We start from the raw sequence: 18,349 nt of genomic DNA, 5'->3' as shown, positions 1-18,349 counted from the left end.
TTTCAAATCAAATTGTTAGGTAAATAAAAAACAGGTTGACAGCTTTGCTTAAATAACAGTTTTTGTTGTAAGTTACAAAAATAAAGTATTTTTATTGTAAAATTATTGTTGCTAAATGCATAAATACAAACGTATTTTTTCTTATTCTTGTTATTACTTCTTTTTTTTATAAAGTCTAACATGTAATTTTGTATCTAAAAATGTATATTATATATAATTTTTATTTTTTATAGACCCTTTCTTAATATTACGTGTACGCAAAAAACTAATGACTGCAGTTGCTGACTGCTTATGTACAAAAATAGTTAAATTTTATCAGTTTCATGTTGAATATTTTAAACAATATTTACATTTTGTTGGGCTAACATTTTCAGTATAATGGCAACAGCTCATTCAGTTAAATTATCTAAGACATTGCTCGAATTCACAACTATCTAAATATCTATATTGGCGATGACATACTTGTTCATAATTATATATGTACATTAATAAATACACCCAATTTCATACTAAATTGCAGTTAGTTTACTATTCATAGCTCCGTTGTTGTCTCCACCTCGGACCGATCCAAGTCGTTCAGATATGAGAAACTCATTTGACCGTAGTCGCGCTTACCAAAGCTTACGTTCTCATTGGTAAAACTCAGATGATTTTGACTGATATCTGCGTTAGATCTGGAAGTAATGAAATCATAAGTAGATGATCATTTATTTGAGGTCTGACTAGAATTTACCTTTGAAATAACGGATTGGCAATGGGTAGCTCGCCAGCATATATGCGATTATTCTGCTGATTATTCCGACCTAACGTATTGGTCATAAACTCGCCGCCGTTCAAGGAGGCCATTCCGCCAAAGGTGTTGCCACGCCTACCCAACGTGCTGAAGCCATTATTTTGAGCATTGGCCAAATTGTTCCGACTGGATGAGTCGAACTTATAACCATCATTCTGATATTGATTACTATTATGGTGCTTAATCCGACCCAATGTTAGGGTGGCTGGGTTGCTGTTCCCGGCGAGGGCCAGGGGGTTAGCATTGTTGCGCGAGTTAATTTCCAGAGTCCGGTTAAATGTATTCTGTCGATTGTTCAATGTTAAATTGTTGTTGTTGTTGTTCATGTTGTTCAGATTGTTGTGGCGGATTGTCGACATTGTGCCAGTGGACGAGTCCAGGTGAGTGTTGCCCGATTGTACATCCCCGGCACCGTTCGGCTTGTGCGTTATGTAGCTGACATTGTCCAGGGAGAAAGCGTGATTCTTAGCGCTGAAATCAAGCTGCAGGTCCTCATCGCCATCCGGTGGCACAGCCATGGCCAGCATTTGGGTTTCGTACTCCTTCAGGTTGGCCACTGCATCGCTCGAATTCGTAGCCTGCGAGTTTACGATCACCGGATCGTAGCGCGTTGGACTCGGGGCCGAGTAATGGCGGATGCGCTGCTTGAAGTTCTTATACCTGACACGGGATTATAGAAATTAGGTGAAGAAGTCATATTTATATCGGAGTTGATTACTTACTTGGACCACGATATGCATATGTATATGATGCCAATGGTACCCAGAATCAGAATAATAATGGATATGGATATCAGCGTAAAGGAGAACACCTCATCATCGATGGCAATCGCTGCTTTGATCTTTAATGTACGATGTTAATATGTATTATATTATAAATTATTATATATTATTCTCATACCTTGTGCACTTGCTCTCTAATCTGAAGCGGAGCGTGGATTCCGTCGGCATTGGCATGCGCCAAGCTCGAAGCGGCCAGATTCAGTTCCGTGGCCGCCGCTGGCTCCAGCAGCGTCTCCTGGATAATGCTATCGTTACGGCTAAGTAGCCTCTCTGATTTTGGGTCGATGAGATAAAACCAAACATCGGTAGCCTCTGGATTCTCCATTACCGTGCCGTTGCTCGTTGTGTACTTGCGATAGCTGATTCGCTCAATGCCACTGACTAATCCTTTGGTTTGCTCCTCGAAAAGCTCCTCCAATCCTGTGTAGTGATTCCGGATCTTATTCGGAGCAGCATCTGAGAAGGCCAAGGCCAAACGGCTTGCGTCTGTCAACTGATTGATGACGACGCGTGCTCTAGTGTGATGCGACCCCTGCTCTTGGGCATCGTTATCACTCGCCTCCACGTAGAATATCATGGGGAACTTGGCATCACTGAAAAGTTTTGCGGTACTCAAAATGCCCGTATCCTCGGTCAGTCTGAAGTACGTGGATGGCTGCAATAATACTGGAGTTAATAACTTCGCATTGAAAGGAGCTAGCTGATTACTTACCAATTGATCGTTCTCGTTGCTAAAGTCCTCTTCATCGTAGAGCTTGTATCTCAATGACCCAAATTTACCCGAGTCCCGATCGATGGCTCGTACTTGCAGTACGGTTGTGTCAATGTCCATTTCCGATGTGACCACAGCGTAATATGTTTCGTTCTGGCCATGGAGTCGATTGAAAATGAACTCCGGTGGATTGTCGTTCTCATCTTGTACCATGATATTGACGGTCGTTCGATCCTTCCGTGGACTAACAAAATACCGCTGAGAGACCAGTTGTAGCTCGAGTGTGTAGGATGTTTTTGTTTCATAGTCCAATGGCTTGGCCAGCACTATCAGGCAACCATAATCCTCGAAGCTCAGCTCGAAGATTCCCAACTCATTGCCTCGAACAATTTCGCACTTGAAGTTAGGTGCCCCTTTGGACGGCTTCTTCGAGTTAACGATTTGAATAAGTTTCAGCGTACTATTCACAGGCGTTGACTCTGGCACACTAATGACGTAGCTGTCGTCGCCAAAGGCCAGTCCAACTGTCTCTGAGCTAGGGACTAGGCCCTTGTCATTGTCCATCTTGCCTTCCATGAAGCTCTCCTCATTGGAATCAACTAACAGATGCCGAACATACACTGGCAGCATGGCCACAGAGCTGAGCTGTGGATCGCCCATGTCATAGGCTCGAATGTCCACTTGGTATTCAGTGTCCTCCTCCTTGCGCAGCTCATCCCGAATGCGAACTGCACCCGTGTCTGGATCGATTTGGAAGTATTTGAGTGCCTTACCACGCCCCACCAACTCGTAGCGAACGACGTTGCCCGGTGGAGTTCCATCGCCATCAATGGCGGGCATCGTTGCTATGACTGAGCCAATGGGCTGGTCATCGTTCACAGTCACCGGACCGGGCACTGAGATGAACACGGGACTCACATCATTGCGATCCTCGACCTCTACTATAATTTGCACCGTATCACCGAGAGCATCGCCATCATTTTCAATTGTCCCGATAACCAGCTGATGCTGTTGTTTCTTCTCATAGTCCAAGCCCTTCGTTGTCCGAACTTCTCCAGTCTTGGGGGAGACTTTAAACAGCTCGGCGTCGCCCTTTCGCAGCACGTAAGTGATTTCTGGAACGGAGTCCGGATCATGGGCTTGAACTGTGGCCACCGGAAAGTTTTCCATGTTCTCTGGAATGCGTACATTGATGCTCGCATCGTTGAACTTCGGCACTTCGTCGGGTAGATCGTGAATAATGACCGTGACACTAGCTGTTCCCAGCCGTGCATCGGGCGCACCATCTTTGGCTGTGACCACAAACTTGTATTCACTCAACCGTTCGTAGTCCAACTTGTCGGAGGTGCGTATCTCGCCCGACTTGTTGTTGATGCTGAACGGAATATCTGTGGGTATAGAGTAGGTTATCTCAGCGTTGATGCCCTCATCCGCATCCGTGGCATGTACAATGCCCACGAATGCATCGTCCAAGCCCTCGTCCACATGGAATACATAGGGCTGAGTGAGCTCATCAAATTCGGGATTCTTGTCATTGATATCGGTGACTTTAATGTTGACTGTGGCACTACTGGACAACCCGCCATTGTCCTCCGCCTTCACAATTAGCTGATAGCGCGTCAGGCTCTCGCGATCCAGCTTGCGTATGACCATGATGATTCCACTCTGTTGACCAACAGAAAACTGCCGCAGATCATTGCCAGACATAATCGAGTAGACAACGGGATCGTTTTCCGGGTCGTCTGCATGCACCACTGTGACCGTAGAGTTGATTTCGGCACCCTCACTGACCTGCACCTCGTAGAGGGCGTTAGTAAACCGAGGCGGTTTCGTGTTGGGCCCCGGCGTTACAGTTACCTCCACGATTGCCTGCGATGATAGACCTCCAATGTCTGTCGCCTGCACCGTAATGCTGTATTGCTCTCCGGCGAGCAGACGTCCCTGAGTGTGAATCTCGCCGGTTTGTTCGTTGATATGGAACTTTTGGAGGCCATTGTTGGAGACATGGTATATTGAGTAGGTCACTTCGGCGTTGGGCCCCTCGTCGATGTCCGTCGCCATCATTTGTGCCACCAGTCGCTGCTCATGCTCATCCCCAGCCGATATAGAAACAGGCGCAACCATGGACAACTTTGGGGCGTTGTCGTTGACATCGCGCAGATGTACGATTAGGCTCAGGGGCGCACTGGCTGCATTTGTACGAGGCTCTCGGGCCACGACCTGGAACTTATAGCGCCCCGGTGCAGGCGGATCACGGTCGAGACCCTCCTCGTTAACAATCAGAACTCCAGAGCTTGTCACGTTGAACGATGGAGTCGTCAGCTCGTATATGTAGTCGGGTTTGGGATCGTCTTCACCCAAATCATCATCGGTTGTCCTTAACGTAATTGGCACCCCTTTCGCATCCACAACTTTGGTACCGATGGGTGAGTTCTCGTCCACATATCCCACAATATCAGACGACGATATAACCGGTGGATTTGCGTCCACAGGCTTCACAGCAATCGTCAGTTTAGCCGTCGTGAAGCGACGAGGCGGTGGTGAGATTTCTTCGGCTCGCACTACAATGTCGTATCGTTTCGCTGTCGATGTATCAACAGCTTTGATTTGCTTCAACACTCCGGTCTCCTCATCAATCTCAAAGTAGTCTGCGTAATTGCCAGGCACTCCACTTGCAAAACTATAACGTATTCGCGAACTAATCGTGTCCAAATCCACGGCCTGTATTCGTTCGGGTAGAACATTAAGCACGCCCTGTACCGAGCCTGCCGGCACTGATGCCGTATACTCGGGATTAATACAAGCACCATCCAATAGCACGCATCCACGATAGATGAAAGACGGATCCATATCATCGGAGTCGGCGATGTTTACAGTAAGCGTGGTGGTCGAAGACAGGCGATCTGCGACATTTCGCGCACGGTCCTACAGGAAATAAACAAAGAGGATTTAGAATAGGTATGGATAATACTTTGCTAATAAATAAATAAATATTTATAAGCTATTAATAAACTGAAAAGTGAAGACAAAGGCATATAAATTTTATATTTAGTTATAGATCTACATATATAGATAGTTATAATTGACTTTTTTTAATATTGAGATGTAGGTTAAAATACTTTAAAACAATTAACGAATAATCTAACGAAAAATTAGAGTTTGATTCTCGATTAAAAAATTGTGTTGAGCCATATAATTTGAATTAGTATTAATATTTACATACTTAGTCCAACGGATTAAAGCATTGGCCTCACTATGTTTGTTTGTTAATCACTACAAAAGTTTAATTTAATATCCCATGACTCAGATTTGTTGTTTGTTTTAGCACTTTAAATGTTGATATATCAAAAACATGTCTTGACATAAACAAAGAAACTGGAATTGGCTTAAATAACCAGTTTGTGGCCATTAAACTGAACTCACCGATGCTACAATGGTCAGATAATAGCGCTGTATCTTTTCGTAATCCAGTGTCTTGGCTACTGTCACCTGTAAATAAGGGCGTGTCAAGGCCAATTGCCTTCCATTATCAAAGCCATGTGTTGGTCGGGCTTGTAGCTAACCTGTCCTTGGTGTGGAAATGATATGGCAAAGGTTCCATAGCCATCGGCGCTGGTTAGCTTCTCATCCTCGGTGGAGTTCGCATCGCCCTTAACTATAAAATACTCGACTAGTCCATTCACGCCAGCATCTTTGTCGAGGGCCTGTATGTTCCGATACACAGTCGTTCCCAAGGGAGTGCTCTACAAAGAATTATTTGTTTTGGAGAAACAATATTTCATTTATGTAAGTCGAGTTTTTCTTTTCCTTATTTTCATCTAGTCTTTTGCAATGCCCTAGACAGACCAAAAGGAAAGAAACCTTAGATCAGGCCGCGCAATGTAGATACATTTGACTTATAGATGAAGAAACAATAAAAGTTACGATAATGATTGTTACCGTTTTATGCCGTGCAAATATGCTAAATACGATGCGCCGGAAACCAAAAATGGCATGTTCATGAAAATTAGGTAGCGAGAGCATTGCTATTGTTAAGCTACCCAAACTACCCGGATGGGTTAGTCAGGACAGACGGGGCAAATGGGGAAAAAGGGGCGGACGGTGCGGACAGTATTGGCGGCAAAAGCCAACGAAACAAAAAAAAACAAGCTGGGTGACAAAACGTGCCCAGCCACATTGAGATGCACCAAAAGTGCAGTTATATAACGGGCAAGAGGCAAACAGCCTTTTACATTTAACTATCACTATGTAGGCTTGTAATGCGAGTCTGTATGCTGGCCCCGCCGCATACAAGTGGCCCATGTGCCTCTTACCTCTTCAGGGTTACCTCTTACCTGCCCAGCTGCCCCATCGATCGCCTGCTGCTGGCTGCTAACTTACTGCTGCTTGCTGCTGGTTGCTGGCGAGAAGTTACTTAGTCATCGGATTGAACTTTTCAATTGGTCTCTCTACCTGCCTAGTACATATATATTAAATGGCAAATGCATTTGTTGCAGTTGCTGTTGCAGTTACAGTTGCTCTGGCTGTTGCTGTTTAGCTGTTTGGGAGCTTGTAGTAGACGATTTTTGGCAAGGTGCAACATATCAAGGAATGTTTCAAGCTTGAATACCCATCGCAAGGGGCAACGAGACTGCAGCAAAGCTTTTTGTAGCAGCGAAATGTTAATATCGTAAAGCAATCGTATATGGAATATCGTATATGATTAGCCATATAAACTACCGTGCATCAATACATTTAGCCAAATTTCAGTATGAATTTAATCTGTCTTTGGCTTAGAATAAATTTCATGATTTACCTATAAACGGGTTTTATCTTAATCTTTATCCAAGAACTCGTTTTCATGTTTGAGTACCAAATATAGATCGTTTACTGAGATAATATTACCTATTGTTAATCGCGAAACTTTATATACTTCATATATATATGTATATTTGAAACATTTAAAAACATCGACTTACCTCTGGTACTGTGATCTCATAGGGTGTGTTCATAAAATGTGGTGCATTGTCGTTGACATCGGAAACCCTAACAATGAGCGGGATGTTACGCTTTTTGTTTGACTCGCGAATGGTGCATGAGACCTGAAGCAAAACAATAAAAATATTTAAGTATAAGCAATTATGTTCTTATATTATATATAGCGAGACTCGGCTTGAAGAAGTCTAACCTCAAAGACTATAATGAGATTATGATGAGGTCGGAATGCGTTTACAGAAGAAATAGAAATGTGCAGACATAAAAACATAAAATAATTAAAAAAAAAAAATAGAGAATTACATTGACATCACAAATATAAATTATTTAAAAAATAATTCTTTTGAAATTCAAAAAAGATTTTATTTTTAAGACTTGATATTTGCTTTCCAATTAACTGAATTGTACTGCGAATTAATTCAGTATTTAATTAATTTATATTTTAATTTTAGCTACATAAATCATATTTAATATATGACTAAGAAAAAATTTTATAAAATACAAAATGAATTCTTGGAACCATTCTTTGCTCAAGCAAACTCAACTGAATTATTAACTGAAATCCAACGAAGAAGAAGCTGTGGTAAGACTCACCTGAAACACAATGTGACTAAGATTCTCCTCGTCGCGGTCAAGTGGCTGAATCAGCCTGAGACTCTTCCCCTCTAGTAGGAATGTCGGGTGTCCCTTGGGAAAGACTAGATCGAGCGCAATTTCCGTGTAGGGATCGCCAAAAATGGGCAGCTCTGCCGGCGTCGTCGTTTGTCCAGTGACTGTGGAAGTTACAAGTTATAATTACAATGAATAATTAGGCTATTAAAACCAAGTTTAATGCTTAGAATGTTTCTTTTTTTTTTACAGCTCAGGTAGACTAGCTATTAAAGACAAGCGCCTCGGCGGCCAAGAAACGCGTCGACATCAGACCTCAGACATCAGCCTTTCTCTTTGTCTTTGTGTCTGGTGCATTTAGTTATATGAAAGAAGTTGAGACAATCATTTCTATTCAAGTATCTAGAAAGCCAGATGTAATTATTGGAAAATGTGCACAAAGGCAGACATAGAAGAACAACGGAAATTACGGAGTTGGATTTCCATTTTCCTGTCTAATAACTTAAGTACTATTGCTATTTTTATATGTGTACTCAAGTTTCTTCGATCTATACTTGGTATATCATAAAGTATTGATATAAAATATTAAACTGATTCAATTTCAAATCTTTGCTAAACTCCGCATAATCTGTCATTGAATTATTATAATTTGTGTTTATAATTAGGCTTAATGACTCGGAAGTCTTCCGATGCAATTATCTAACAAATGCAGACTGCAGCGAGTAAATGTGAAGCAATTTGCTTAAATGAGCATAGAGGCATCTACAGTTAGATTACTTACAGTTCCCTCGACTCTCTTCTATATCCAGTATTATGTTAGTTTGGCCCGTTTCCACCTCGCACATCTGCGATTTGCCCAGAACACCGACTGTATATTCGCAACTGCACAGCAGCAGAAGAAGTCCGAGAAAACATGGCCTCAAAGGTGTTGTCGCACGGTGTGAAATCATTTTAGCTGCAAGAAGAAGAAAAACAAAAGAATAGGTAGAAAGTCTAATTAGCCAAATGTATATCACCTAATTTTGGGCTTAATTTATAGCTCTTTAGTGGATATAATGACTGAGAAAACTGCCGAAAAAAGAAAAAGAAACAAAATTGAAAGCAGTTTCTACCCTAAGATCTACATTTAAACAAGATTCAAATATCTGATAAAAGTGCCTACAACATTGCGACCTAACTAGTTTATTGTAATTTTAGTTAGTTTTTTTTTTCTTTTTTTTTTTTTTTTTGGAAGAACAGGAATGTTGACTTGCACCAATTGAATAATGGAAAGTTTAGTCAAAGATTAAGTGAAATGAAATTTGTAAATTTAATGTTGGTGAATACTTGAATTTACTTCTGGAATCATATGCATGAAAATGATTTAAATATATGCACTTATTCAGTAAATATACAATATATTTAAAACATTTTAGAAGAAATTATAAATATATAATATATATATATATATAACACAGTTGGTATATTAAATATATATCTTAGAATCAACTTGAACTTTATATTTTAAATATGTATATACAATATATCTAATTTAAAGAGATATAAAAATAATTTAAAAACCATTTCAATTTCATATTTGTTTAGGTATTAGAGATTACTTACAATTAATACTAACTTAAAGACTGAAGAACTTGCTGCAATGGCATGCTGCTTGGGAGATCAATGACTAGTAGTGTTAATATATTTACAGGCCTAATTAAATGATTACTAAATAGATTTTGGGAATCTTCAAATATTGCATTTGTTTCCATTTGTATGGAATTAATGAATTAAATTTTGTCATAAGACATTCCAATTTACATATATATTATATATAGACACTGTACATATGTATCTTAACTATGTTGGACTATATGTTTACTATTTTATTAATATATATGTATAAACTACAATATATACACATATATCATCGACTTTCTGAAAGCCGGGCTCAAAAACACTCTCGTTGCTCAATATTGACTCAAACTGTGTTGATTGATTGACTGATTGATTGCTCAGCTTGCGGTTAGGTGTGAGTTGAAGAAGAACATACATTGCCCAAGGTTCAAAAGTAGTTGAGAGTGGAGTTCTGCATGCTCATTAACACTGAGCACAGGGTGTTGGAAAACTGGTTTCTTGATTTACGATATGGGAATAACAAGCTCTTGATATTGATTTGAACAATACTACGCATGCAAATTGAGTGCAGGATAATAGGAATGATGTATAATGGTAAATCCAGTTTTGGCACGCCAATAAAATGTCGGCTGCATAAATACATATAAATCAAACATAAATTCAAGTTTTGCGCTCAAGTTGATGCTACTGCGGCTGCTGCTGCTTAAGGATATCTTCAAAAGCAGCTGTACATAAGTATGTATTTATATATGCAAAAAGGTGGCTGGCAGAGCCTTAAATGGCATGACATCAATATGCAATAAATATTTAACTTGCCCATCTTGGAGCTGTCTACGCGTTTTTCTTGTTGCCCACTTTAGAACTGTCCATATAAAGGCCTCTGGGACTCACAGATAAGATTTTCTACACTGTACATGCGCGAACGATGGACGAACTTCAACAAGAACAGCAACAACAACAACAAATGAACGTAATCTTGGGTATATTGCGTGGAAAACTTCACACGTCGTTTGTGCACAGTTGGCAATAGGGCCCAAAGCAATTAAAGTATTACATTTTTAAACTGATTTCAAATGTGATGAATATTATTATTATTTTATTTAACAGTATCTAATATTGGATCAATCACTAAATAACTGAGTTCCTATAATAATTATTATTTTTATTATTTTAATGATATTAATTCATTAACTTTTGAAATTTTAGCGTTCCACATTCACTAATAATTAAATTTTAGCATATACTTTAAAATTTTTAATAATGTTCGAGTTAGCCCTGTGCGCCTATTGAATGCATGTAATCTATATATAGTTTTAATCCTTCTCCTCCTAGGCGATCTAGTGCATTGATCTTGAAAACAAGCTGAGCCAGAACTGCTAATTTTACACATATATACAAATGTATAATGGCACGCGCAGTTTCCAGTGGTCGAAATTATTTTCGTTTACTATGATCTCGATAAAAATCAGTTCTCAGCTAGTTGAGTATAGAGCTCACGTCTCAGAAAGCTATTGTGATATGCATATATTTTACTAAAGTACTATAAACAATTATCGAGTTCTCTATAAGTGAATGCTTAAACTATCGACTGTCCGCATTATAGAAACTTTACTGAACACCTATTTGCATTTGTACAAGTACGACCGTTTATGCTATCAGAAAACCCAGTATCTTACAGTAGAGAAGGCCAGAGATTTCGCCAGTCAATCATGCAAAGCTTTTACCATATTTATCAGCACAACCTAAGTGTATGTTTGTTTATTTGTTTATATATTTACCCATGTGTATACTTCGTTTCAGATATTTGAGAAACTTTGAATTGCGGTCAAACTGGTAAGACAATGATATGTATGCCAAAGGTTAAAACTTAGATGTGAGCCAAAAAGTTCGTCAAGACCGGAGGCATTTGGAGACATCAATTTTTTTGATTTGCCACGTGAAAATTTCAGCTCGGTGTCATTTTAACAATTTCGACAGACAAATTTATGCCGAACTGTCCCAGTCAGCAAAAATGTAAATGTCGCTCTGTGTACGTGCACACATCAGTGCGAATGCACTTATTCGCAAATATACATAATCATAGCTATATACATAAATATATCTATATGTATATATATGTATGTACTTAGATCCGCTGTTTCGCGAATATTGCCAATGCTATCTATATGCCATGTCTATAAAAAGTGTTGGTGTGCAAAAAGCGTTTACTTATTAAAGCACAAAGAATATTTAGCCAACAAGTTTTTTAATATTCTCCAGAAAAAAAAAAAAAAAACAAGTTTCTGAATTTGGCTCTTGCCAATACATTTCCTAGTTTCTGATTGCGATCTTATGTAGATTTCAGTTTTTACAAGTCATTCTTATTCTCCTCCTCTGTTGATTACTATTTTATTCATATTTTCCCATCATATTTAGTATCGATTAGTTGTGTGTTATGTTAGGTCCGGCACGAATCCGGTTTGATAAGGATAACTTTCACTTGATTTTTCTTGCGAAATTTGGGATGAGCACAGCCAGCGAGCAAGACAAATAACAATAGAGAGACTTGTTTTCCTTGTTGACCATGTTCAAGAGTTTTTATACTCGTTAAAATTAATTATACCTATATATATTTATGTGCATAAATATTTATGTGCACCGGTAGTCGATTTGTTTTCAGGATTTGCATAGATTAGGTTTTCACTTTTGCCAACATGGCAATGGCCGAGTACACACACAAAGAGAGAAAGAGAGGGAGAGAGACACACACCCACACGAGTTGTCCAAAAAATCATTTTAACCTGCTAAAAAATTCGCAAAACGTGCAACACAATACAACAACAACAACAGGGAGTAAAAGTAGTGTGGCAAGTTGATTTTTGTACGTCGTCTGGGATGTCTCTCCATCTACCTCTACCTCTCTTCCTCTTCTCTCTCTCTCTCTCTCTCTTTCGTTGTCTCTCCCTCTCTCAGTCTAAGTGTACTTGTGATAGCAGCCACAGCAGCAGCTGCGGCAGCAGTTTATTTGCAAACGCTCTCCACACATGACCCCAATAGACAACCCCAACATAATATTGCTTTTCCCAAGCGAAATTGGGGTCAGCCAAAGTAACCCAAGACGTCCTACAATTAGAGCCGACGGAAATGCAATGCAATGAATCAGGCAAGCATCAAACAATGAATCAAACGCACACACACACACTTGTTCTAAGTTGGTATGACTTAATAGAACTACATATTATTATTATGAAAATTATTATCATTTATGTAGAACGTTGAAGCTGTCATCTTTTGGGTATCTTGGCTATTTTGGCTAATTTCACAAAGATTTCACTTTTGATTTATTTTGTATTTTCGTTTCCTGCATTAGCAGGTTTGCTTGCTTTTCGAAAAAGAAAGTGCAAATGAAACGGCCATTCAAGCATCTTTCATCAACTCACTCACATTTTATGCACACGATTTCGACATGGGAACTTAACAGAATATTGTTATATAAAACTCCATTCGTTCGTTACCTTTGTTGTAACTTCTTCTTGAATTATAATTTATTTCACAAAATTGCGAACATCATTAGAACGAAAGCCTTCATTTGCAGCCAAAATGAAACAACACTACTTAGAAGGAATTCCGTTGATTAATAATCCCAAGAGCTGTCGTTGTTTGGCAGTTTGGCAGACTTGATTTTTACAGTTCGTTTTGTGCAGACATATTTGTGAAGCGGCTGGGACTAGCGCGAAGTATTCGTATGAAATAGCTTGTGCCAAGCGCGTACGACAATTATAACACCTGAAATCACAGGTAGCTGGCGTAGAACTGACTTTGGCGACCATGGCAGCAACACGGCAACAAGTGGGCGCTCGGTTCGAAACGGTTAAGAAATCTGGTTTGCTTGTGGTAAACAGAAACTGGTTTTCTAGTAGTTGTTCAGCTAGTGATACAAGTAAAAGGATTATGTACAAATAAGTATTTATACACAACTATGTGTACATGCATATGTGTTGGTGTTGGTGTGTGCCTAGAAATAGTTGATGAAAATATTAATAATAATAATAATTCTATTTGATAGATAATACATATTGTCTAAAGTCATTTATTATTCTAACACATTATATTTATTACTTTTTACTTTCCTGCACATACGACAAGAATTTCAATCAGCCCTATTCAAATGGCGCTAAGTGTTGACATATTTGTATTTATTTGATCGCGATCTGCAGGTGCAGCATATGGAAAGCCAATGAAATGCGAACTCTAAACGGTTAACAGCCCGTTAACAGTCGCCTGTTAAGTTAACATTCAATAAACAGCTCCAACTTGTTTCAGTTATGTTGTGTTAAAAACCTGTTTTCGGAACTCTTCTTCTTTGTTGTGGTTTTTACAGCTTCTCAATTGTTTTATTGGTTAGCGTGTTTTGTTGCTCTTATTGTTGTTGTTGCATTGTTGTTATTTTTGTTGTTGCTGGTGTTATTTTTTTTTCTTTTATTGCTTCGCAGTGCTGGCGAGCAAAGTTAAGCTAAGCACTGGGGCCCCTACTTTTTGCCGCATTAAATGAATGAAGTTGCAGAAAGGCAGGTTACTTGCATTATGCGTTGCTTAGCTGCGAGTCCGTTTTCTGTCTTTTTTGTCTGTCTTTGCTTAGTTTTTTTTTTTTTTTTTTTTTTTTTTTTTTTTTTTTGTCTTTTGCTGCCAGTCTATTTAATACTTTGCCACATTTTTCTTAAAATGGCCAAGTATTTGGCTATTGCAGTTGTGCTTCAACATTTGCATAAATCACAGCCACATGATTGTCATTAAACACCTGTATAGCTGTGTGTATGTGCACATAGACATACCTATATATGTACATATATATAAGTACATGAATATTGCGAATGGTATCAAATATTTGCACGTCTAGTCAAGCTTGACATCTATATGTATGAAATGACAAAAAATGTTTAACATAATAAATACGTGCAAAAATATATACATATGTATGAACATATTAAGCTTTTTAGACAGTCTCTATCGCATACCATATATAATCTATAAAACATAATTTAATAAATTCAGCTTTCATCTAAATTAGAAATAATAGTTCTTGCGCTTAGTCAACGCCAGCCGCTGAAGCCATTTACTTAGTTACCTTTTATACGCTCGCCTGTCTTCTGCCGAAGATGAAGCCATGCTTATTTTTTTAATGGCCTACGAAGTTAAGGCCATAACCGGATCGGCAACGCCGATGAGCAGGTGTCGATGCTAATGCAACGCATTTTCTCTAAAATATGCCAAGCCATTAATGTGACGATTAAAACATTTGTCTAAATTAACTTATCGCCATATCACTTGATTAGCCTGAATCCACCTATGCTACCTAGGCTATTCAAACACTTTCCAGTGACACTTCAATTAACATTATGTTGTAGTCTTAATCGTTAAATGTATGTTAACATAATGTTAGTCGTTTAAGTTCTCTTAACATCAAATTATCTAAACTGAGTTGTTGCTGTGATACTTATAGTCGCTATTTGGGCCACTTAAGAACGACGATCGGTAGCCCCTGGTCTAGTATTTGCATGTTGTTCTGCTCAAGTGAAGGGGCAGAGCTATTTAAATACGATTCTTAAATTCCATTTGCCAATGTGTGGGAATGGTAACAAACACAATCCAGACATATTTTTTTTTCCTTATCATATGCAACAAGCAATTCGAAGCATTCGCGGACTTGTTTAGCACGCCTGCTGCTGCTGTAGTGCAGCTGAATAATCCTTTACGATTCGATTTGAAAAGCCTCGCTCGGTCGCTAGCTCGCTCGCTCGCTCATATAATGACCACAGAGCTCTAGCCTCAGCCTCAGCCATGGAGAGCAATCAGTGGGCAAAGATCAATTACATACAATGGGTCTGCATTGACGGTGACGTATGTTGCGCAAAGGCTATTAACTTTGCTTAATTGAATTAGATTTCGTGTAGGGATAAATGAAAGACACCCTACCATAGAATGTTGCATGGCAGTCAATGCCTTGACTTTCCATTACTCAAATGGGGAGAACTTCTTCCGACATATTTCCACTGCTCGAACACATGTGCATGTGCGCATAGTGTATACCGCCGTCGAGCAGCCTCCAGAGAAGTCGCTGGGATTTCTTGGCTGCTATTTAAGTTGCTTAGCCCAACACCCCGGATAGCTGTGCGCTGTGCGCCGTTGCAAGAGCGTATTACTTGTAGGAGTTTGCATGTTTTAAAACAATTTTAATTGCCTTTGCGTGTTTAGTGATGTTTTGATACGTTTACTGTATTTAGAACAGACTACAGAAACCGAACTGAAGCGCTCTCGTTTTGCTTTATTAAATGGATACTCTTAATTTTTACCCATTTGATTATATCATACAATTTAAGTCTTATTTCCAAATGAAATCATATCTTTTGAATATATAATTAAAATATTTGAATGAGCTATATTTTGTAATTAACAACTTATGTGCAATCCACCTGAATCCATCTCCGAAAATGGACTTTCACGACTTCTTAAGCATTTAGCACTTGATCTGTTTGTAATATAATAATAATTATTTTTCTTCAATTATGAATCAGGAAATATTATGTCTACTTTAAATTTTAATAATTTCCTTTTTCGCTTAAACTTTAAAAGTGTTCTTTTTATTAAGAAAATTTAAACTATAAAATACGTATAATACATGTGATGTCAGTGCCATTTAATAAAGATAAATTTATATACGTTATTCACCAACGTCGCAAAGTCTACGTTTACTTACGTTGAAGTTGGTATTTTTACCTTTATAAGAATGATCCAATTTCGAAGCTATCGACCAACCACCACATAAAATTTAACAGCTGGTTGGCATTCCAAATAGAGCTGACAAAATATCGATATTGGTCCGTTTCGATACTGTCGATTGTTTAACAGTATCGATAATATCGCTACCAAAAAACTATGAAATAAGTAATTCATATATGTTCTTTTATTTAACTTAAGGCAAGATAAAAATTAAAATGAATCAAAGTAAACAAACTGAACAAAAACTTTGATCGTATAAACTACAAACTATAAGTTCAGTATATATATATACTGTCGATGACTGCAATATTCGATTGTTCTACAATAAATATTCAATAGTATTCGGCCATACTATCGAATATATTCAATATAAAAAAATTAAATTAAATAAATGCATATGTAACAAATAAAATAAAGATTTAAAATTGTTTAACGTAATGAGATGCTTCGAAAACAAGTTTGAATTAAATTAAAATAAAATCTATGGCTTTCAGTCTTCAGCCAAGAATCCAGAACTATGATGAAGTAAAAGGAGCATCCTTTGCTTTTAAGGCAGCTCATCGTTCCGTTTTTAGCTGTCCAGCTTTGCTGAACGATCGCTCTGACTCCGTGGATGAAGCAAAAATGCAAAAAAAAAAATTGGGAATAACGTCTATTATTTTACTTTCGTTATGCTATCTTTTGAACTAATTTCAAATTGCAAATTTATTGCTTCATTAAGAACGCTACTATGGACTTGCAGTTCAGCTTAATACAATCTTGCATAGGGTAAATGCATTTTTTAAAGCAGTTCACACGCTTTGATTATTGAGCTTAAATTATCTGTAAAAATTGCCGTTATTTGTTTGACAAATAAATTTGTCATTATGACATTAGAAAGGGTAATCCACGAGGGTAATTTGTAACGACGATCGCGTAGTTTTATAAAGTCGCGAAACTCGGAATCCTCAAATGCATCCTTCCTTCGTCACCAACACCAACGAAAATTTACCTTGAAATAAATACTTATTTTCATACTTTAATTGCCTCTAACATACATATTAACAATTCTCTAGTGACGAATGTGACATTCGTACATAAGTCGCTTTTTAAATGAAATAAATATAATGAATAGCTCTTTTTTTCCAGTTTTAATCTGGGTCGAAGGTGACATGTCGAACGCAAACGTTCACAATTACCATTTTATTGACTTGTATTTTTAAACATTTTAAATTAGATATCCAAACTAAGTATGTATTAGATTGTATTCTCAAATATTTGAAAAATTCATAAAACAAATTTTTGCTTAATTTTTTATAATTTCATGATTTTTTATTGCCCCTCAAAGTCTAACCTTGTATGAATGCAAAATAAGTTATCTTGGAAAAATTATGGTTTTAATTAGATAATAATAAAAATGTTTATATATCAATTTGAAAGATAAATTGTTTATTAAATACAACTATTAATATGAAAAAACCCTATAGATTTATAAATAACATTTGATTTCAACTAAACCATTTGCCGTTAAAAATAGTCATGCTTCTAAGCCAACGTAATAAAAAAATATTTCAGACATATGAAATCTTTCCTTTAACATTAAAAATATTTAAAAAAATATAAATTACAAAATTAAAATGAAAATTTTATGTTATTATTTTCTTTACTTCAAACATATAATCATTTCATACCATCATATTCAAAATCACATTTCAGATACACTTATCTTGCGCAAAGAAATACATCAGTGTTAAAAGTATTACTTTATCTTGTACCACAAGGCACAAACTATACAAAATATATAAAAACTAATATAGTTTACTTTTTACTTGTATATAAAAATGTTTTAAACTTTAAATTTAAAGTTTAAATTTAAAATTTAAAATTTAAAGACATAATCAGAAATATGTAATATTTGAATTGAAAAGCAATTGGCTAACACTAAACGCCTTATAAAAATGCAATTTTTTAAAATCAAATAAAACTATATTGTGCTATTAAAAAACAAAAGACTTTCTTTATATTACATTTTATATCATAGGATCGATCGATTTATTTTTGAGATCAACTGAAATCGAAAAATTGAAAAAAGTTGTAGCGAAAATAGAAATCTCCTTGTTAGAAATA

At 37.4% G+C, this 18,349-nt stretch overlaps 1 protein-coding gene across 2 annotated transcripts; it reads right to left on the bottom strand.

Moving 5' to 3' along the window:
- Nucleotides 1-289: 289 nt before the first annotated feature.
- On the bottom strand, nucleotides 290-13,298 carry Cad99C (cadherin 99C). 2 transcript variants are annotated; one of them, XM_089462565.1, is made up of 10 exons: nucleotides 12,982-13,298; nucleotides 8,652-8,825; nucleotides 7,856-8,034; nucleotides 7,246-7,368; nucleotides 5,851-6,030; nucleotides 5,711-5,776; nucleotides 1,694-5,212; nucleotides 1,516-1,634; nucleotides 734-1,453; nucleotides 290-674 (listed from the first exon to the last, which is right to left on the bottom strand). In XM_089462565.1, exons 2-10 carry the CDS (start codon nucleotides 8,818-8,820, stop codon nucleotides 533-535), a joined length of 5,217 nt encoding a protein of 1,738 aa, XP_089318691.1. In that variant the 5' UTR covers nucleotides 8,821-8,825; nucleotides 12,982-13,298; the 3' UTR covers nucleotides 290-532. The 2 variants fall into 2 exon arrangements, with proteins under 2 accessions (XP_089318691.1, XP_089318692.1); XM_089462566.1 differs by lacking the exon at nucleotides 12,982-13,298 and having other exon boundaries at nucleotides 1,694-2,230; nucleotides 2,288-5,212.
- Between the last annotated feature and the right edge of the window lie 5,051 nt (nucleotides 13,299-18,349).

The sequence above is a fragment of the Drosophila arizonae genome, chromosome 2 (assembly GCF_054131065.1).
Source record: "Drosophila arizonae isolate 15081-1271.41 chromosome 2, UAZ_ARI_1.0, whole genome shotgun sequence".
In the NCBI taxonomy this organism is placed as follows: domain Eukaryota; kingdom Metazoa; phylum Arthropoda; class Insecta; order Diptera; family Drosophilidae; genus Drosophila; species Drosophila arizonae.
The sequence above is the reverse complement of the archived record's forward strand: the minus strand, read 5'-3'. Positions and strand labels throughout refer to the sequence as shown.